The 22,139-nt window shown below is 42.3% G+C and overlaps 2 protein-coding genes across 5 annotated transcripts in view; both read left to right on the top strand.

Moving 5' to 3' along the window:
• Nucleotides 1-88: 88 nt before the first annotated feature.
• On the top strand, nt 89-4,119 carry LOC118417013. Its single transcript, XM_035822337.1, has one exon. The coding sequence runs from the start codon at nt 767-769 to the stop codon at nt 3,191-3,193; it is 2,427 nt and encodes an 808-aa protein (XP_035678230.1). The 5' UTR covers nt 89-766; the 3' UTR covers nt 3,194-4,119.
• Nucleotides 4,120-4,614: 495 nt separating this feature from the next.
• LOC118417325 (cleavage and polyadenylation specificity factor subunit 5) overlaps nt 4,615-22,139 on the top strand; it is a 42,532-nt gene continuing 25,007 nt past the window's right edge. For all 4 annotated transcript variants that reach the window (XM_035822855.1, XM_035822854.1, XM_035822853.1 and 1 more), the window contains exons 1-3: nt 4,615-4,792; nt 6,051-6,251; nt 8,110-8,173. In XM_035822855.1, the coding sequence (XP_035678748.1) occupies nt 4,683-4,792; nt 6,051-6,251; nt 8,110-8,173 (375 nt within the window). In that variant the 5' untranslated portion in view covers nt 4,615-4,682. The remainder of the gene's footprint in view (nt 4,793-6,050; nt 6,252-8,109; nt 8,174-22,139) is intronic.

Genomic DNA, 22,139 nt, shown 5'->3' with positions numbered 1-22,139 from the left:
TGTAGGCCTGTGTATGTGGTGCTCCTTACTTCAACAAACTGTGACATTTCACTCTCAAGAGGATATAACCAGTTATGCTTGTACCTTTGTGCCAAATTTCAACTCATTCGATGAAAAAATGAGCCTGTTATAAAACCAGTGTCATTACTTTTTGAAGGCCCCTCGTAATTACAGTCACATAGATAGCCTCTATGGTTTCTGAAAAGTAAACCAATTCTATACATTGAAACAATAGCAGTAAAACATTATCGGCTGGCGACAGACGTCATTGTAGTATTTCAGAGCTTCTCCAAGCAGAGGTTTCGGTCGAGTGGGCTAGGAGTGTTGGCGATTTGCAACGTTCCTCTCCCTGCTAAAAATATCGACCGAAACCTCTGCTTGGAGAATACTGCTGTGCTTCACATAGTTTTCCTCTCACGTCTCGTTTCTATCGTGACTGCCGTATCCAGGCATTTGTAGAGATTTTTTGAGAACACAACAGTGCATAGACGTATTTCTTGAATTTTTTTTCGTTGTATTCTAACTTTTTTAACCAAAGCAAGAGTTTCTGAATAGTGCGTCACTGTGAGTTTCGGTGAGCATTGTTTTTGTTCCGCTTTCCATTGTGACACACGAATGCGCACGCCCCCACCTGTAGCTATAAATGTCACAGGGTGACAAATAGGGTAAGGGCATAGAGGTCAATGGTAAGGGTTATCTTAACCCAGGCCCATTGTGGAGAGGGATTTGTTTCAAGGGTTGCCTGACGGTGAGTGGTATCAAAACTATGGCGGCGGACCATTCTGGCTTGGGCCTCCCCTACATTTGTGGATTCCTCGTTGCCTGTTTGGTGGGATGTTATTGTTCCGAGGAGGAGAAGACCGTGCCCGTCTCCGAAAATGCCGACGTTGGGACAGCAGTTGTCAACATACCTCTGCATTTTGGCATAACGTTACCAGCAGAAAAAGCGGAACTTCCGTGTCTTATTGTAGACGGAGACCAGTATGGCCGCTTCGCTGTGAACGAAAACTGCACCCTTCATGTCTCCAACCCCCTGGATTACTTGGTCCAGTCGGAATATGTTCTTAAAGTCCTCATCTTAGGACACCTTGACGGCGAGGTGAAGTTAAGGCTACAAGTCATCGACGTCCAGGGCTATCCTCCCGTCTACAACGCCACCTGTGAGACACCTGTGGTTAAACAGACCGGAGAAGATCGAGGCTGGTTATTGAAGGTGGATGGAAAAGCGGAGGCTGTAACGAGCGATGGAGACGTTTTGTCGTCAACAGTAAGACTTACTGACCCTAAAGACTTACACCTGCATCCACGGCCACATTTAATAGTGAACACAGATAACGGGGACTGCAGGGCTGATGTGTTTTGGGCTGTCTTCTACGGGAATGACGAAGTGGCTGCAGAACAGTTGTGGTCAGCAGAGATACATTCTTTATCATGTTTCAGTGGGCCCAGTTCGGATCAGAATATCGTAGTCGTCAACTTGATCAATAAACAGGCGGATTACGATCCTCGGTTGAGTTACGTTCAAGACAACGTCCCTAATGACTGGATGATGAACAAATTTCAGGAATTCATCGTTTACCTTTCTCTGACAACATCGTCAAGAAATCAACGACGTTTCGTGTGCCAGCTACCAGAAACAATACCGCCCATACGAATTAGACCAGTATCAGGGTCTGACTTAACAGTGGACATTGTTGCCATCAACTACTTCTGGATAGACATTAAACCAACCGGCTGTCCTCCAGGAAGATACGGCTTCGCTTGCCAGAACGTGTGTATATGCAAACACGGGGCCTATTGCCATGCCTTTAACGGAGCCTGCAAGTGTCAGCGTCGATGGACAGGTGTCGCCTGTGATATTTCCAAAGACGTCATCTCCATTGTAGCGACACCTAGCGATCCGCGTGATCTGTACATATCCGGAAACGTGACGCTACGCTGCAAAGTGTACGACGTTGATGTCGTGACAACGTCTTGGATATTTCCAAACGGGTCAACAAAGATGGTGACAGATACCGATGACAACGAAATTATGATCACCGACATAAAGACAACGGATAATGGACCGTACACCTGTCAGGTAAACGACTCACGTGGGGAAGTTTTCAAGACAGACATAGTGCTGGACGTTGACAGTTGTGCCCCAGGAAGAACAGGTGAACACTGTGAGACCGTGTGCGGCTGCCTGCACGGCGCCAGTTGTGACCGGTGGGCTGGCTGCGTGTGCCCCGCTGGGTGGACGGGACCGGTGTGCCAGTCCGCATGTCCCCAGGGCACGTACGGATATGGCTGTAATAAGACTTGTGACTCTGAAAACGGTGTGTGTCTGCCTAGAGACGGCTCGTGCAACTGCACAGAGGGTTGGGTCGGCCTGGACTGTAGCAAACCCTGTTTACCTGGACGTTACGGGTGGAGCTGCCATCAGATCTGCACCTGTAGAAACAACGCCACCTGTCATCACGTGGACGGCACCTGCAAATGCTCGGCGGCCTGGACAGGACCTACATGTGAGGTATCGGTTTTTCGAAATGACGCGCCGCTTACATTTCTTGTGCCCCTCATCTCAGTAGTAGTTTTTGTGCTCATAATGCTAGTTGTGCTGTATAAGAAAAGGCGCATAACTTGCTGCGTACGCGAGGACAAAGAGGAGACCAGGCGTCTCGAGTTAAAACGCTTGGAAGAGGACATTAAAGAGGACTTGCAGCCGGGATGGCTGAGGCGATGGGAAAGGAAGTCCAACCATCTTTCCCCCGGACCTATGATTGGAATGGGGATGTTTGGCTATGTGAGAAAATCACAGTTACGTACACCTGTTGGGGAAGTCACCGTCGCTGCTAAGTCGGTTCGAACTGAGGATACGCAATGCTATCGTGACTTTTGTAGAGAGGCTGCCATACTGGTAGCTATACATGAAGAGAAGGATCACAAAACGTCCGAGTCAAATATCATCCAACGGTTAAGGATCACCCATCGCGATGTGGCGGCGCGCAATGTCCTGATCACTCGGGGTGATGTCGCCAAGCTTGCCGACTTCGGGTTAGCCAGGGATGTCTACACCAACACTCAGTACGTGGCTGCGAATGGACAGGGCAATGTGCCGGTTCCACTCAAGTGGATGGTATATACATGTATGTTTGTGTATATATTTGCGTTTGTTTATGTATGTTTCATTGTTTCATATGAATCCTGGTAGACTAGCCCTAAATAGGGCTAAAGGGTATCGGAATAAAGGAATAAAGGAAGGATGGCGCTGGAGTCCTTACAGTCCTGCAAATACACATGTCAGAGCGACGTTTGGTCGTTTGGCGTGTTTTTGTGGGAGATCGCTACACTCGGAGACGAACCACATTACGACGGACGCCTGCAACTGAACTGCCCTGAGCTGGTAGGGCTTCTTCGGCGTGGCGTCAGGCTCAGACTTCCGCCAGAATGTCCAGGTACTCTGTACGGAATAATGACGTCATGTTGGTCCTCTGACCCATCGGGAAGACCCAGTCCAGAAAAACTGATCGAACGCTTAAATGAAGTACGGACGGAAGGCTGTCTACTTGTCGAATTTGAGACGTCCGTTTAGTAGTCTTAATCATTCGTAGTACACATCAACTTCGTAGTTATCATCATTCCTGTGAGAATTTAAGACATCCATGTCATAATCATAATCATTCCAGCTGTATGAATCTAAGAAATCCATTCGATGCGCATATTAGTAATCATGCGTAATCACATTAGTAATCAATTTTGTTTTGATTTGATTTGAGACATTCATTAAGTAGCATTATGTATGCTTATACATGTATATGTATGATACTTACTATGCAATTAGATTGCGTTTAGAAATAAATAAGCAGTATTTTTCGTCACTTATATGTAGATTTTGAAATACAGTAAACTATTTCATGGAGACCTGGTATGAGATATAACGTTACTTTTACAACTTTTTATGTGATTGAAGAACATCTATGGCAAGCTGATAGAGGAAGCAATGAAAGAGGCCAACTGAACTGGACAAATGAACTGAACTGTCTACGTCTTTGTATTGGAATGACTTCTGGTTGTCGAGTATTGGTCAGAATTGTAAAGTCGGGAAAAAGAAGAACAACAAATAAAGTTGCACGAATTTTCAAATCGTTTCACACATCCGCTATTATATTATCATATCGTTTTGGTAGAAAAGGAACGTTATTTTAAAGCCCCATAGTATTAGGCGTCATATACTCGAAAGCCTTCATTTCGTATCACGAAAAGTCCACCGGACATTGTAAGATCCAGAAACTATCAAAGAGACCCAAATTTTACAAAGCCCAATGTACTTCAAACCTTGAATGTCATATTGTTGAATATCAAGCAGCTGCAGAAAGTAAATAGGGCGAAAATAAAGTAGAAAAGTATTGTCATGGGATTCCTATTGAGGGCACAGAGTAGCCTGATTAAACCGCGTCTGTGTTACACAGACTACGACCTAGACTAAGTTTCGCTTTTCGTCCATCGATCAAACATGAGTCCAAGTTTAGCGCTCCAGAAAGAAAGTATGACTTTTAAAGAATTTTTTTTGCGTGGGGAGTCGGAGATATTGATATGAGAGAATCATGAGAATCGCGAGACCTCGTCCTTTCGAAATTACGCGCCAGAAACAGTGACCTCCGACCCTTTTTACTGACGCATGCGCCACACGTCCACCCAAGATGTCTGTCGTGCAGCGAACTCCAGCGGCGGGATGGCCAAGAAACACCTCCCAGTACGGCGGGCAGTACGGCTCCACCCGCTCCCTCACCCTGGACAGGACCATCAACCTGTAGGTTCAGCACACGCCAAATATCTGCTCACGGGGCCGCGCTGTTCAGGCGCAGGAGGGTTGGCTTGGGTTGGGGTGATTGTAACACATGTATCATTTTGTTGCAAAGTGATTTGTTTCAGGAAGCCTTTGTCTAGAAATAAGTGTTCTAGTAGAAATGTAAAAGAAGAGTACTTTCTTATGATATTATAGATCGTGGCATATGTACAAGGCAATAGTCACTGCTTTGGACAGACATGCTAGAAATGGCTAGTGTGCCCCCCTCCCCACCGATGAGAGGGGGGGGGGTAACAACGAGGTTTCAAAGTTTCAAAATAATACTGGTATAAGAACTTTTATGCCTCATCAGTCATCACCACCTGTATTGTACATTGTGCTTACCAATATATCTAGGATACTAGCACTTAAACTTTCAACCTTAAAGAATGCAAAATATTTGAAGCATCTGGAAGTGCCACTGTGTAGCTATGAATCTAGTTGTGCATAATTTATTCTAATGAGCTACAGTAATGTGAAACACTGGGCTCACTTATGTACATCACTTGAGTGAATCATTCTGATTTTGCTTAAAGGTCTACTACGCAGTTTTTTGCGCTCAAATTTGAAATATTCTAGAACTAAGAAATCTCAGATTTACTACTACTTTTTGACACTTTTTGACACTTTTGTGTCATTATTTCACATTTGCAACGTAGAGAATTAGCCTACAAACATTTCGTCCTACGCGCGCTGTAACTTGTTGACCCCCCTAGTTAGGCACTGGTGAGAATTCAAAGAAGAATTAATCATCAACGGTTATTGGTCGGGAATCTCCGGTGAGTTCCGGGTGCGGTGAAAGGTCATGGTAAACCACGTGACCAATCTCCGGGTAGGCTCGGGACTACTCGGATTTCGTCGGTGAAGAAACAAAATGGCTGAAACCCAGCGCGGGCATGCAGATTCCCAGGTTTTCAAACACGCTCGCACGGGGAAAATATCGACTCCTGACATGCCTTGAATAGTGTTCCGTAACGTGGTAGGCTTGATTCAGCTAACTATGTAAAGACATGGCCGGAAAATGGATTTTTTGTTTTCAGTTTGAAGCGCAAATAATTGCGTAGTAGACCTTTAAAGTGTATGTCATGAGATACTGGATGTATGTCATGTTTTAAGGCATTATGGTCTATTCTGTTTTTCTTTATTGTGTCAGGAAAATCTCTTCATATGTCTGTGTGTCAGGAAAATCTCTTCACATAACTTCATGGTCTTCCTTGAGCAGATATCCCCTCACCAACTACACATTCGGCACCAAAGAGCCGCTGTATGAGAAGGACAGCTCCGTGCAGGCGCGGTTCCAGCGGATGAGGGAAGAGTTTGACAAGATCGGGATGAGGCGATCGGTGGAGGGGGTTCTACTGGTGCACGAACACGGTCTGCCACACGTCCTGTTGCTGCAGTTGGGGACCACTTTCTTCAAACTGTGAGTGTTCTCATATTGGTTTGTGATTGGAAGCCGCTTATTAGGGAAGGCCATTTGCCAGCTGAATTTTCCCGACTAACCGGCGTTCCCGATTAAAAGATGTTGCTCGAAATGACCCGAGTTGGGATGGGGGAGGGGGGCATCGGTAAACGCATCGCACGCATTGACACAAAGAATACAAACACAATCATTTCTACCACAAATAATCATGTCCATAATTTAATTAAACTCCATAAATATACTTATTAGCCACTTTCGGTGGCAAATTTATCTTTTATCGGTGATATTGTTATGACATTTTAGTGTCGAAGAACGAATCTCGTCTATAGTATCGGCTTGAAGAAAACAAAGAAATTGACACTGCTAAAACACGTTAAGGTACCGAAAAAAAACAAGGTACATATGCAAACGTATTCTAAATTTGCCAAATGAACAAGTGTTTTGATTAATAGAGAACTGATCAAAGGTACAGTGCACGCGCGCGTAAGCGCTTACTACGTAAGATTTGTCGACATGTGATACACAGACGAAAAACATTGCTACGTTGTAGGACGAAAACGCTCTTGGTTTTCAGACAAACTTTATGTACTACGCAAAAATACTCATGACTAGCGCATAAATAAACTGTTAATCTTCATATCTACAAATTTTCCAGTTACGATGTCCACAGATTACATTGAAATTTTTCAACAGCCGACAGCGTCATTTTCAAAACATTTCCATCACAAAAACAAAGATGGCGGACGCAGCGTCATATCTAGTATCCCATGATTCCCTGCGGTATCCGCCGGGCCGCGCGCTAGCGACGTAAATTGAATAGACATCGCGCCCATTTGGGACTCAAAACAGACAGTTTCCATACTTTTGGCGATCTGATGTCTTTATACGGGAAAATTTTGGTTCATTCCTGCTGATTCTGGTGATTTGTTTGGCATATTTCGGGGTTATTATGCGTTGTAACTTGATTTTTTTCCCGATTAGCCGATTTGTGCTTTGCAAATATGGGGTGCTGTATACAATGGCGCCAATGGGAAATGGTTTTGGATTTCAGAATTCTTTGCAACTAACCGATTTTTGCGATAAAGCGTATTGCAAATAGCTGGTTTCCACTGTATATCTGAAAATAGTTGGAGAGGCCAGCTTACAAACCCAACATGCTAACCGTTATGCCAAAAGGGTCAGATCATTTGGCATGGTTAGTTTGGCGGCAGTGCTACACTTTACCCCCTTTTCATTAAACTTTTAAAGATTTGTCCTCTAATCTCTGAGCTTGATATCCCTTTGTGGCACATTTTTCTAGCTTGTTACTCACAGGGTCGTCATAGGAACCAATCTAAGAGGCAAGTAGAGGCAGTGTCCTGGCTCAGGGATTCAAACCTATGCCAAACCCGGGCCGCCAGCTCACAAACCCAACTCGCTGACCGTTGCGCCAAAAGGGTCAGGCCCATTGGCATGGTCAGTTTGGCCGCACTTGAACCCCACTGTTACACATGTTGAGAATCATACAGTGCAAATGTGTGCAGCAGAGCTTCTCCCCCTCCCGTGTCTTCCTCCCTGACTTGTGGCTTTAACAGAACGACTTATTTAGATGTGTATTCAAAAAGAATCTGCTTTGCGACCTGTTATGCAATGTTGAAGCATTACAACAAAAGATTGGCATTGATGTGAAACATGAAATTGGAGAAAAAATTTGACACTTTTCTTTTGGACATCTAGTCAGAAATGCCACCTTGCATCCATGGGACAAAGTGCAGTTGCAACCATTTGTGTGACTGTGTGTTGCTCATAAACACATACCTTAGATAGGCTTAGAATAACTTCTATAATACACGTACTCTCTGTTTTTCTTACCACACAGACCTGGTGGGGAGCTGAATGTTGGGGAAGATGAAGTGGATGGGCTGAAGAGACTGATGAATGAGGTAATGTATGTTTGGAATGATTCTGTACTGCATGGTCCTGGGTTTGATTCCCAGTCACAGTAACGATTGTTTATTGTTTATTTTCAACACTGTCTTCTCTCCCAGTGTCATACTTAAACTTGCTTATCTTCCAGGGAAATTTTGAAATTAAATCAATAAACTGGTTATTGCTCTAAACTCTTTTGATAGTTAGCCTAGATTAATCCCAAACACTTGAGGAGTGCATGCAGTCTATCCATACACCAACTACTTACATATTTCAAGGTAGTTGAATGCTGCATGTATGTTTGTATCCGACAACTTTTTATAACTGTCTACTCTTTATTAGTCTGTGACCAGACCCTCTGGTCGACAGACTTTTAGTTTTGTCACGTTTACGCGCGTTCGCAGCTGTATCTGTATGTTCCCGTTGTCTGAATTCTATGTGGTTTGGCAGGTCCTTTGTACTGAGGTTGACGATGATGCACGTGAACTTTTTTTTGCGGCAGGTGGTTTTATTATGGATTTTATAAAAATAACACCCCTACAATTTGTTCGTCTTGCGGTGTTTTGGTCCAGATCCTCTGTATGTGGGTCATGGTGTCATTGGAATTTGTCAAGCAGATGCGTGGTGTTACCTGATCGTCAAAGTTATTCGCGTTCGCATCGGTATCTGCATGTTCCCGTTGTCGCATACGTACGTTGTTTGGCAGGTCATCTGCACTGAGGTTGACGATGATGCACGTTGTTTTGTTTTTTTTTGTTTTTGCGGCAATTGGTTTTATTAGGGACGCAATAAAAATAACACCCCTACAAAATGTTCATCATTCGGTGTATTAGTCCAGATCCCCTGTATATGGGTCATGCTGTAATTGAGATATTGCAAGCAGATGCGTGATGTTCTCTGGTCGTCAATGTAACGCGCGTTCGCATCTATATCTGCATGTTCCCGTTGTCGCATACGTTTGTGGTTTGGCAGGTTCTCTACACATAGTTGGACGATGATGCAAGGTGTTTTATTTTTTCGGCAGCTGTTTTTATTATGTATGTAATAATTTCAGAAATCACCCCTGCAAATTGTACGTTTCACAGTGTATTGGCCCATGTCTGCATATGGTGCCCGTTGAGGTAATTGGGTATAGTTAAGCAGATGCGCGATATGTGCAAGAATTTTACGCGCGTTTGCTTTCTACCTCTTATTCAACAAGTTTATCCGTACTACTTTATGTACCAGCATCATGGACCCCGGGATTCACCCATTAACACTGTGTCATGCTACCTTATGGCTTCACACTAGTTAAAAACTTATCGCCCAGTTCATCATCAACAGCTGTGTGTTATCGTATGTGGGACATGGGAACCGACATCTAATGTTCCACTAATGACCCTGTCAATCAAATACCTCCTGTCGCCGTTTGCAATGAAGCGTGTAAGAATTCTCGTCCCAAATGAAGTTTAGCCATATTATATTCCCGGACTTCGACTAAGAAACATCAAGGTCCTATTCCGTGCTTCATACTTATTACGTCCATAACAGAAACATGTTAATACTTGGTGCGTTTGTCAGTCTGCCTGTCGGTCTTGTAGGTGTGTCTGTGTGTGAATGTGCCTGTGTATTAGAGTAGACCATCCGGTAACTTATCGTCACCATATCTTTTTGACTTTGGCCACATGTTATCTCACAATCCATACCTGTTTAGTAAGATTCACATGACAGAAATATTAGGCAACTTAGATACAACGATATATCTAACACCATGAAAAGAATCATATAGGATATAAGCACAACGTCACACACCAAAGAAGACAAAACAACCAACATATACCAGACCGACGTCACAGACTATGTTACCTACGGTCACTTGTTGTTTTTTTAATGTAACCTCAGTAGTAATTGAAACTTTATTTGAATGATTTTGTATCAGGGATGTTTCAAATTTAAATTATTCTTCTAGCCTGACTTTTAAAAGGTTCCAATATTGATAAAAGATAGCAAGAACAAAACCTTATTTTTTTTCTACCTATATCCATTTATACTGCCTGCCACGACCATGAGTTGATTGGGCAGTTTTGAAAATGAAATGATGCAGTTCTAGCACAAAGTGCTAGAGGACTCTATTGGCCATCTGGAAACAAAGGGAAACCTTGAAACAAGATTAAATAGATGCAGAAAATTGTATTTATTGTATTGTATTGTATGTATTTATTAATTCTATGTTTCATTTGTCTGAAAATTCTATTTCTACTTTGTTTACTTTTCGGGGCTTAGTGAATGCTGCTAAGAACATTTTATGCAGTAAATTTGCCTTAAACAATGGATATATAGACTGTTCAGTACATTTAGCAACATTGGAGACAAATGAGAAAATTGACTTTTTGGGAAGTCATTTACATGCAGCCCATTCCTATCAGTTTCCGCAAGTTCATGTCATAGCAGTTTATAACCTGAGCTTATCGCAGTGTGGATCAGGGTAGATAAAGTTGCCGGTGACAAGGCGAGGAATCTTTCAGAAGTAAGAGCCCTCTGTCATGTCATGCTGGTACTTCAAGGTTACATGAGTAGGCAGAACTCAACAGAAGTAAAGAGTTGTCCTAGCCTGTTGCTCAGTCAAAGTAGCTACTATATAATGTCCATGAGAAATGTCTAATGTTCATGTAGTTCATAGACTATTTAACTTAAAGACTTCCCTTCTTCAAGTAGAAATGTTAACAATTTTTTACATATTTCTCTTGTGGATATTCATGACTGAATTGATGTCGAATATTGATGTAATTTTTCTTACTAGACCTTTGAGAGTGTGCTGCAAATGCCATGGAGTTCTCACTGGTATTTGATTTTTATGATGTAAGATAAGTATTTCTAAGGCATTTAAGAAATGAAGTAATGAAAATGTCAAAATTGTTTGAAATACGTGTATTAAATTGTGATAGAATGACAATGTATAATGATAAGTATAATCTTAAGTTCCCAAGCTGTGGTATATAGAAATGAGAGTTTTAAAATGTATTGATCAATTATAAATAGATATATTTGGGATGCGATAGATAACGAGATCTTACCATTGGGTGCTATACTGTACCTTCAAAATACAGTTGTAGTGGGTAAAGTTCAAAACAGAAAGGTTTGTCCTGATTTGTTTTCCCTTCATGACTGGGGCCATGACCGGTCATGCATAGTGCCCACCTCAGTGATATTATCACGTGTGATATAGTTTTAGGGCCCCTGGCCAGCAAATGATAAATACACTCAGTTGAACGTGTCAGAAGAGTAATTTTGTCCACAATAGACCTCATGAAATTTTCAACACGGTCATTTCTCTCTACCTAGTCTGTGTTACGGAGAGATATTGGCTGTATTACGGACAGGAAGAAGGGTAACAAGTAGACTATGAGTTTATTTGATCTATCTATTGGGTGTAAGTTCATTTTTTACCATTTTTTTTCAGTCATGCCAAGAAAAGCCATTTTTTGTAGAGCTCGGTAATTTCTGCCATTATGTAGTTTTCACCTTTTTATTCAAAGCAACAATAGCTTGTATTGCTTGATAATATAGGATAATTGATATTTTTATGAAATGCATGAAGGCCAAAAAAAATTGCCTCAATCAAATGCTGATAATGTGGCATTGTGAACCTTCCTCCGGCCTATGCATAATGTACAAATGATGGATAATGTGCTGTAGACGGGGCTTCTATTCTGGGGTAGTCTTTGTCAGAGTGTGAAGGGGGGGAATTACTCCTGCACCAGATTTATACTGCAGCTATTCTTCTCAATATGGGCAGGCTCCTCCATTCCCTCTCACCTTCAGATTGGGAGTCATTTGCAAGAGATGGGTGCTGGCATCTTGCATTTACCGGGATATCCGTAAATAGAGATGAGTAAATAGACTCCCACGACCATGAAAATTGCTTGTTAAAGCGGTTGAGCAGCAATGAATATGATGTGGTGGTTGTGATGCAGGAGTGCCTGACCCCCCTATTGGCTGCGACCTCTGTTCTCCTGTTAAGCCAAGCATGTGATTTGATTTGGTGCCGAAACAGACGTCTCATCGCCGTCCCATCATGGGACGGGGAGCGCCTCCCATAAGTTACGCCGCGGGCAGACTTGTCAGGACTATTGGCATTTCACCCCTGGATGGTGTATTTATGATGGGCTCCGTCCTGCTGTCATCTTGAAGGCACCCAGTTAGGAGAGGGCTCCGGCAGTGCACCGCTGATTATAGTGCTCATTTCATGGGTCCTTCGTACCAGGTGTTGCCGCCATCACTCAAACACTGCCCCCCACCCCACCTCCATCAGCTCTTACGACCACCTCGAACTGCTTGTAGTAAACATGAAGGCACTTTCTCTGTCAAGCTTCCAGCGACTTGAACTGCTTGTTGTAAACATGGAAGCACTTCCTCTGTCAAGTTTCTAGTGCCAAACGCACAACAAACTGGCAACCCAAGTTTTTTACACCTTTTACGAGGCGTTTTTTTTTCTTTGCTGGCTGGCAAAACTTTCTTAAGATGAACCTTTCTGCATCTTGTGTGAATGAGAAGATGTCATGGACCGTATGGAAGGAGGCTGGGAAGGGGATTAAACCTCTAATTAGACTCCACAGCGCAATCTTCCTTCTCTGTTTGAACTGGCAAGTAGGGAAAATTGCACAGGTTGTTCCTGATTACTTGGCTGTCAGGACTCATTTGGAGAGTTTATTACAGCTTGAGTGCCGTAGATTGACTTCTTAAGAGTTTTTCAGGTTTTCCTTAATAACGTCACCGGTACTTACAGGTCGCAGTAAGACGCACCAACTTGGCAGGCCTGACCACTAGTGGTGGTATGTCACTACTTCTCTACCCAAGATTTACATAAAAGTTTATTTCAGATATCATGAGTCCACCTCAACATCAGCATGTATAATTTTGCTGTAAATATATTAAATACTTATAAAATGGTATTTTGTAGCATTTCAAGCAGAATATGCACACATATACACTAGAGTAAGACCTGTTTTGAAAATGTATAACATCAAAGTTCCTTGGTAAAAGTCATTACCTCATGCGCCTGTTGTATGTTGTAGGAAGGTAAATTAGCATAGACACAAATCCATACACTGCGGAAAAGGTATGTCAACCATGATACATATGGGTGACTTTCAAATGTCTACAATCAATTGGTGTTCCAGAGCAACTTCAAATACATTAGAAAACGAGTGGATCTTGATTTGCAATTTGCATATCTGTGTTTATATTAACAGTTTTCGAGCCAGCCATTTATTTGTGGTGTCTCTTTTCTTGACACTTTTGATTCTTCCCTGTCTGAGGTTACCAATCCAATTCTCCCTTGTGCCAGGTTCATTCATAAGTAAACACAGGAGTGTGGAGTGGGGTTACTATCCTGATAATGTGTTCCCATGATCGATGTCTGTTATTACCCCAGTTCCATGCTCGGACGACGCGGCACAGGTTGGGTACAGTGGCTCCGTGGACACTGACACCGGGTCTGTTTGAATCCTTCGTTAATCATTACGAAGGAAACGATACAGTGCTGTTGTTTTCTAACCTCTCCGTGGTCCTGCAGGAAACAATGTTTCTGAGAGTGACAGCTTTGTGGCGTGATGTATCGGACTTGGTGGTAGCCAAAGTCACGGATTCATTTCTTCGCAATCCCAAGTTCATTAATAAGTAACATTGCGAGACGGAATTCAAGGCGATGACATTTCAAGGTAGATCGATTCCACACCACGGAGCTCCCATTCTGTGCCAATATCCCCGTACCTCCATTCCCGCCACCGCTCTTTTCCACATTTGACATCTATCACAGCGGACACTTTTGGAGCTTCCACATTTGGCTGCCGTCTCGCGAGGCCCAGACTTGTTTGCTTGTGGAATAAATCACCCCGGACTCATCATGGGTAGGAGAAAATTGAGGTTTCCTAACTTTCTATGCATGAGCAGATGGAATTGCCCCAAATTACTCGCTTGTGTTCCTACGAGTGCAATTTGTGCACCGGGGGTTGTGTCATTCATCAGCCAGCATCACCTGCAAACACCCCATCCCATTACCTCCTAAACACCTTTGTTTTGTCAGGTCGACAGTCCAAGGAAGCGGGCCAGATGGAAAGGTACATGCAGACAGCCTGCGGTAGTTTTTTCCTAAGGTCACAAAAAGTTCTAGCTAAAGTTGTAACTGAAATCATTTATATGTACATGTTTTGCACTCTGCTCGTCTTTGATAATCATGTGTGTTTACCACCCCTATTAAAGTAACTGCCAACCATCCAGTCTTAATGTTTATATTTTTGCAGTATCGAAGTATGTATGTAAAAATTGTCATGACAGTCTCAATAATCTAAGTAAGTAAAGTAAATGTGACATTTTAATTTGCCAGTGGTGTAGATATCTTGTCTACTAAAGCATCGCTCGGTAAAATTTGATAGCGTCATACCAATTTGCAGTTTGTAGACCTCTACAGGGTAGTTTTACACCCCTAAAAGTAAAACTAGCAGGGAGCATCGTTAAAAGTTTTAGCCGTCACCTTGGCCAGTCGTACGACCTTGTACTGTTGTCAGTGTCGGCAGACCCCACATTTTCCCTTCCACACCTCACTGAGTAATGAAAGGTGTCCAGAAAGTTTTTTGGCGGCACAGACAAAGGTCCTGAATGCCGGCGATATGGTGCATTTAGTGGTCACTCCAGGGGGTGGACCATTACTGGCCCAGTTATAATAGGCCGGCCGGGTTTTTTTCCCTGGGCATCATGGGACCTGGCCGGGGTGCTAACTAGCCATCTGACCCCTACTGCCCACTAGCCCGGAGCCACCAGCTGTTCTCTCATTCACTACAATAACCAAGTCAATCGTCTTTATGGACCCATAAATGCTGGCATTAACTTTACCATGGTGTGGTACAGGAGCACCCCTCGTGGTGAACATGTAGACATCTTCTTCAGGATGCAGAATCTAGAGACACCAAGTAGGGAGGGAAACGTGGTGGCAGATGGCCGTAGTTTGATGCATTCTGACCCAAACTGCTGGGCGCATCACTGTATTCATGTAGGCTGGACAGGACTCTACAGGGAGGGATTTACACATGATGGGTCTAGTTTGGTTATGTTTTATGGCACCTCTGGTCCAGAATTCCCAGCTGTCTCCTCAGAGCGCGGCTGTTTGATTGTATCTGATAAACACCCCTGGCCACCTGGGTTTCTCAGGATATAGGTGCGGTAAGTAAAAGGCAGATCTGACCCTGATGCCCTGTGCCGCTCTAATAAAATGCCTCCGCCAGGAAGCACATAATCACGTATTTCACTCCTTTTCTACCAATTTTTTTCTTCAGTATGACTCAAGATATATTATAACTTAAGCAATTTGTGATAAGTTTGGATACTAGAAAATGAACATCAAATTTTCTGCATTTCATCCAATTACAGCATTCGCCACACCTTTATGATTGTCCAGCTGAGCCCAGGTTTCCCTCCAATGTGGTAGGAAATTTGTTTTGAATGTCAGGAAGCAAATCTAAAGAGATTGAGATAACCCAAATCTAATGTCGAAATGAAGCATGCTGAGTTAATGACAAGGAATTAAAACTCTGGTAATGGTGGCTCCCACTCTCGCCACCCCTGCGGATTTAGTTGTCTGCCAAGCTCATTAATGCAACAAGTGAGGCAACTTCCTACCCGTCGGGAGGGCCAGCGTAACGTTGATGTTGAGGCTGTGAGTTGGTACGGACCGGGCTCGCGGGGAGCCAATGTGTTAACACAGTTAATGTTCCACTTCAAGGAGCATGGTCGTGTTGGGTCTCCCCCCGGGGTTCGCTCGCACCTGATCCTGATGTGCTGTTTAGAGTCAGCAGAAAGTTTGGCTAATTTATTGACAACATACTAAAGTTGTCCTTCCTTTCCTAGGAACATATCAAGTTGCAAGGTTCTATCACGTGGGTTTGTTTGTGACCATGATGTCCAAGTCTGAACTTGTAGAATGGCATACTTGTGTTAATTTTTATTTTGTTGTCTTTTTTTTTCTTTGCCAAGAAAAAGGTGCATGTGGAGGAACTGAAATGTTCATAGGCAAACAGTTTATGGACATAATACATGGATATTTCATTAATACATGTATCAAACTAGACAGAGAAAGACACATATACTAGATATAGATTATATTGTTCTCTGTATTACCCTAGCACATTTCATTAACATTTACTAAATTGTACTTTATGTTTTTATCTAGTCGAAATATAAGATAAATACAAGCATTTTCTTATATACAGTTCCAACATTCACTTTTTTCACTTGTACAATTTTCAGTGATTTGGAACATAATAGTTTATCAGATTTGTACAGGTGATTCTTTTATATCAATAGAAGGTTACATGCAGTTTTGATTCTTTGTTCTGCTTCAAAGCAGTGAACACTGCCTCATGTATAGTACAGTGCAGTAGCAGTAGGGGGTCCAGGCCTTTAACATGGTAATGGCAGAGTCCCTGTTGGTAGTAGATGGTGCCATTGTGCTGTCTAAAGATGACATCAGCACCTGGTGTTGGCCCAGGGGAGACCTAACCTTGGTGCGGCCTGATGGTAGAACTACTTCAGACACACTGGAACAGATTTTTACATGTGTTACATGTGGTCATAGCCAGCTCTCCTAGTCACTCTTTTCCATTTGTGCATTATTGTGTAGTGAGACTTGTGCATGATATATCTCTACACTTCTGTTACTTTATCACAAAGTTGGCTATGGCTGTAACTTACTGCTATCACAGTCTAGCAGAAAAGTCAAAGTTTAGAAGGTACAGCTGAGAGTGTTAGACTTTTTATGATGAATGATCATTTTAGAGGCCAAACTTACTGCACTGTAATTTCTTTGTGACAATGGCACAAATAAACTTTTAATGTCACGTTTTGTAACTTAGTAACTGTATAACATGGAACCCTTGGTAACATGTTGCTACTTTTTACGACTTTTCAAATATATATGTATTGCATTATAGCTCCCAAGGTAATATGCCCTTCTGTTCAATGGCCGGTTCATATTGCAGTTTTTTGCTATTTGAAAGGTACAGTAGTTCATTTAGAATTATATTTGACTCTGAAGGAGAGGTTGGCTAACTTAGCGTTTGCGTGTTCATCGACTCTCATTGTTCTACCGCAAAAATTCTATTTGTTTTGTGTATCTACAATGAGCTTCTTGTCTGATGTGTCTTTAAATGCTAATTCATGCCCCAATATTCTACATATGAAAGAACGCTTGATTAAACAGTCATGGTACAATGTTATGGTGTGTTTTGTTATGGTCTGTGGGGTGCCCTGTGCCTAACATGCTTATTGTTCCACATGGAGGAACCTCAAACCGTGCCCTCCCCCGAGGAAACGGGCACACCTGATCCACAACTGCAGGTTCAGCACCCAGGTCAGGGCTAGGCAAACCCTGATTGACCATATCAACAAGACTGGGAACTTTGTAAGCCTATGGCACTCTAGACAAGTCCACTAGCTCTATTCAAATACAATTCAATCTCTACAACTGGATAAAAAACGGATATTTACTTCTGGACGTTTCGAGGGACATCCATCACTCTTCTTCAGCGTCGCTAGACTGAACTAGCAGAACAAATTCAATACAAGTACAGCAAACTAGAAAAACTGGCTGAAGAAGAGTGATAGATGTCACTCAAAACGTCCGGAAGTAGATATCCGTTTTTTATCCAGTTGTAGAGATTGAATTGTTTTTGAATATTGTTTACCTGGATATCTAACCTTCAAACACTAGCTCTATTGTCCAGGGCAAGTGAAAGTGCTGACTGGGCAAGTGCATGACTTAACTGACTTGCCCAATCTTGCAAGTAAGATTTTTCCGTTGAATGAGATTTTGATACACTTGTCACTTTTTACAGTCATGACATCAAGCACTGGTCAACATAGAAAAATATAGGCAATAATAAGAATTCCATTGCTGAAAATGAAAAATGCATATAAAAAGTGACATTTTGATTTTGGGCAAGTGAAAAGTTGTTTCTGGCAAGTAATATTTCTGTGTTCTTGCCTGATAGGACAGGAGAATTTTAGAAAACCCTGCTTCAAATTTGGTAATGTGTGGCACCCATATAACTCTCTGAACAGGTAGAATGGTGCAACCTAGTATCAAGTACGTGTATCAAATGATGTATCAGATCATATGTTACTAAAAAGATAAAACTTTTGTTTTTAGCACTTTTTAAGTCCATCTTTATGATCAGATATGAGAAAAAGAGTCCAAAAGTTTTGTCAGAATTGCTAAGCAGACTTTTGATGACAATCCTGACAATTACAAACCGCAGGAAGCCAGATGCCAAGTGGTGGTTGACCTTTGCCCACCCACTACCCAGTGGCATTAACAGGACCCATTTCCCTGTACATATCCACATGGGATCCCTCCGGCAGTACACCACTAAGTGTTATGCTGTACCCACAACACAGACAAATCCTGTGCCTCTGTCGCCAAGTGTTGACCTCTCAATTCTGAAACCTTGATTGCCGCTATGAAATACTCCCTATCTGCCCTAACTCCGTAATGGGGGGTCAGTGCCTGCCCTTAACTGCAGAAACCCTGTCCAGTTTTTCCCATGGACTTAAGAGCATGTCCATTAATGCTTTACCGTAGTCCTCGTGTACCCGTATGTAAATCGGCACCCAGCGTGTGGCACAAAATGGAGCTGCTGAATGGTTTTATTAAAGTCATAACAACTCGTGTTGTCGTAAAGATAAACTCAGATAAAGATTTCTATCAGTACAGACTGATGTTCAATTGCTCTCCAAGGACGTGGTATTTCAGAGAAAATGTGTAAAAGGAGGATACTTTGCCTCACCAGATTATTCATTCTGACAGGAGAATTTATGGCATTTTGAGAGTGTGGCATACTTCATATTCAGTACATGAGCTCCAGCTAGCGACAACGTAAAGCTTACTTAGTGTTCGAAGATTTGCTCATTTAGAACTGCTGAACAAGATTCTAGGAATGTTCCGAATGATTCTTCTTGATTTACATCAAATATAAACAAGGTATAAGATCATTTGATTGCTGCGTTAACAAGTTTCTGGGTGCAAACTTTATTGGCAAGACACATTACACGACATTATAGCTTTTCTGCTTGGCTACAGATTTATTACGGAGATAGGGTTTTATCTTTGACACTTAAAGCACCCATGGCAGAGGGGTAAATGGGCAACCTAGGACACTGGACATTGCGTGTGGAAGATAGCCAAGCTGTAGAATACATTTGTGTATCTGTTACAGCCAGTGATGGCCATTTTGTTGCAGATAAAGCACCAGGAATGGCTTAATGCACTTCTGTTGTGTAGATGTACTGGTTATCTGGAACATGAGCATTTTATCTTCACGCTTTGTCACATGAAGTGCTAAATGTGTAGAAAACTAGAATGCTACAACAAAAAATTGCCATGAACAAATATACTTGCAGATAATTTTTTGGATTAACAAGAGTTACGGGTAACACATTTTTGTCATTTCTAATCCAATAGTATTAATATCATTGCTAGTCAGACAAAGACATGTAGTTTCAGACATTATATCAGCCGAGAAAGTTTTGAAAAACAGACAGTAGTTTCAGAAATGTTTTGGGGCATCTCTCTGTTCATTTGCAATGCTATGGCAGAGCAAGACCCTTTTCTAGCCATAGGAACCTTTGAACATAGGAACATAAGACTCTTCTCGCCTCTTTGATGTGCTTCTCTAGAAACTAATCGTATGCTCAGTGTTTTAACCACTGACCACTTCTCAGGAAAGATGAATGTTTCAGCGTCCATGTTATCACCTAAGTAGTCTCTTGCCATTGCACTTCTGTAGAAGGAAGCATTAGTTAAACATGTCAGACAAAGCACCTTGCAGGAATTTACCATCTATTTGGAGCCAGTGTAACAGGTACAGACAAGAAAACTGTCAAGTTTGTATTGGCTCAGTGCTGTGCACACCTCAGAGCGATTTATCTCCACCCAAAATAATGTATGCAGAGGGCATTACGGAGCCAGCACTGAGTCAATGTCAGCCCGCACCATCCATTTCAGACAGACCCTTCCGTATCAGGTGTGCCGAGATGTGGATTTGGGCCACGGCTGCCGTTTTTCACGAGCGCGTTTGCGCCTGCAGGCCTGCGGCACCACGGACCCCAGCTGCCGATTTGGACACCCCCATCCATTTTGCCTTCCAACAGGCCCAAGTGAACAAGACTGTTAAATGTCTGCTGCCTTTCATCTGCTTGCCTTTGCACCAACTGGGGCTGTTTGACTTTGGTAGTGCTTTATTGTCGTTCCCCCGACAGGGAGGTAGTTATGCTGTAATGTTAACTGTGGTCGTAAAGGTCGTCCTCTCCTTTGTCTCTGGGACTTTAGAAGCTGTAATCATCTCACGTGGGACCCTCATTATATCCCATTAACGGGAAGATAAACTCTCCCATAGAAAAGGAGGAAGCTACAAATTAGTCAGGATTTGTTTCTTATACTTTTGGATAATTTTTGCTGTAGCACCACTTTGTCTGTAGACATCTGGGATGGAGTGAATAATGCTCTGCCCCAAACACAGGTGACTGGGTACATTATGAGTCTACTGTAGAGGAATACTGTATTCCTTTAATTTTTGGCACAGTTTGTACCAGGAGATTTAATCGGGAACTAACATGAGACTTAAAGAGTAAGTAAATTTGTGCACTGTTTGTGCTCAGTGATATGATATAGTAAGTGATAGGAGCTGGCTGACTCAGAAAGATACTACATCATATAGCATTGCTAGACCATGAAAATTGGTGGTTTGGTTTTCCGGTCATGCTGTCTGTCTGACACCCTAGGGGTTCCCACATATTGTAACATCTGGCATTGTTGGAAAAGTCCAACTCTTGACAAATGGAAGGTATTGTGGACAGTGTTGACATTATGGTGAAACTGGTTGTGATTTAGATGGATCTACCAGTAGTCTGCAAAAAATGCACCATCAGGAAGATGTGTATGGTATTATGATAATACATGTATGCTAGATTCTAACAAACAAAAGAAAATTATTGTGTTAGTTATTAGTTGTAATTCTTAACTATTTAAAAAAATTTGACAGATTCTTTTAAAAACACAACACCATACAACATATTTTTCAATTTCACATTGATGCACAGTGCAACAGGATAACTTTAAATTGCACCAACCACTGAAGAGAAAAGTTCTGAAGTGAAACTTTCTTCTCCATCCTGAATGCATTTACTGATGTGGGTTGGAATTGATTTGTCATACGTACCTTTAGATATGTCATCAAATGCAGTTACCTCACACCAGCCAAAAACACATCATCCCACCCACATATGGGAGTTAAGTTCCGCTGCCAAACATTGTCACTTCAAGTAATGTCTGCCCTTTCGGATGACAACTCAACCTCAGGTCTATTTCTGTTTGTGGATATTCCACCTGCAAACACATGACGCGGTCATATTGTTGTAGAATTGATTCTGTGTGGTGACAGGTTTATATGCTCATGAATTCACATGGACACAGTCTCCCTCCCACAAGACCCAGTTCAGTGTAGATGTGACTTACAACATCCCCTCAGGCTCTCTGTAGAATCCAAATTCCGCAAATGTTTGAAGGTATTGCTCAAACCATGCCAACCCGGGCTCTCTTTTCTTTGCATAAGTTGTTTGAGATAGAGCCTTGGGGTTATGTAGTATTAGAGAGAGGACATGCATGTATCAGCCACATCATCACGTCGTTCCCTTGAAGAAGAAAGGCCCTGCGCAAGATTTAATAATTGATAGAAGTTCTCTTGACCCTATCTGAGAACTTTGTAGAGTAATGATGCATGTTTTGTCTGTAGAATCTGACAATCCTATTTGGATTTCTTCCTCTGGCTAACGATAGATCAAAATCAACAGTGTTCTTTTGATGCCTCCCTGAAGAATCCACACAGAAATGGAATAGATATCTTTTCTTTTTGTATGATTTCCGTCGCATATCAATTATTCATTAGATTTGGC

This window comes from Branchiostoma floridae, chromosome 6, assembly GCF_000003815.2.
Source record: "Branchiostoma floridae strain S238N-H82 chromosome 6, Bfl_VNyyK, whole genome shotgun sequence".
Lineage (NCBI taxonomy): Eukaryota > Metazoa > Chordata > Leptocardii > Amphioxiformes > Branchiostomatidae > Branchiostoma > Branchiostoma floridae.
Note: the sequence above shows the minus strand (reverse complement) of the source record. Positions and strands in the feature narration are given on the sequence as shown.

Coding starts and splice junctions, on each gene's coding strand:
- LOC118417013 (XM_035822337.1), top strand. CDS start 767: ATGGCGGCGGACCATTCTGGCTTGGGCCTCCCCTACATTTGTGGATTC.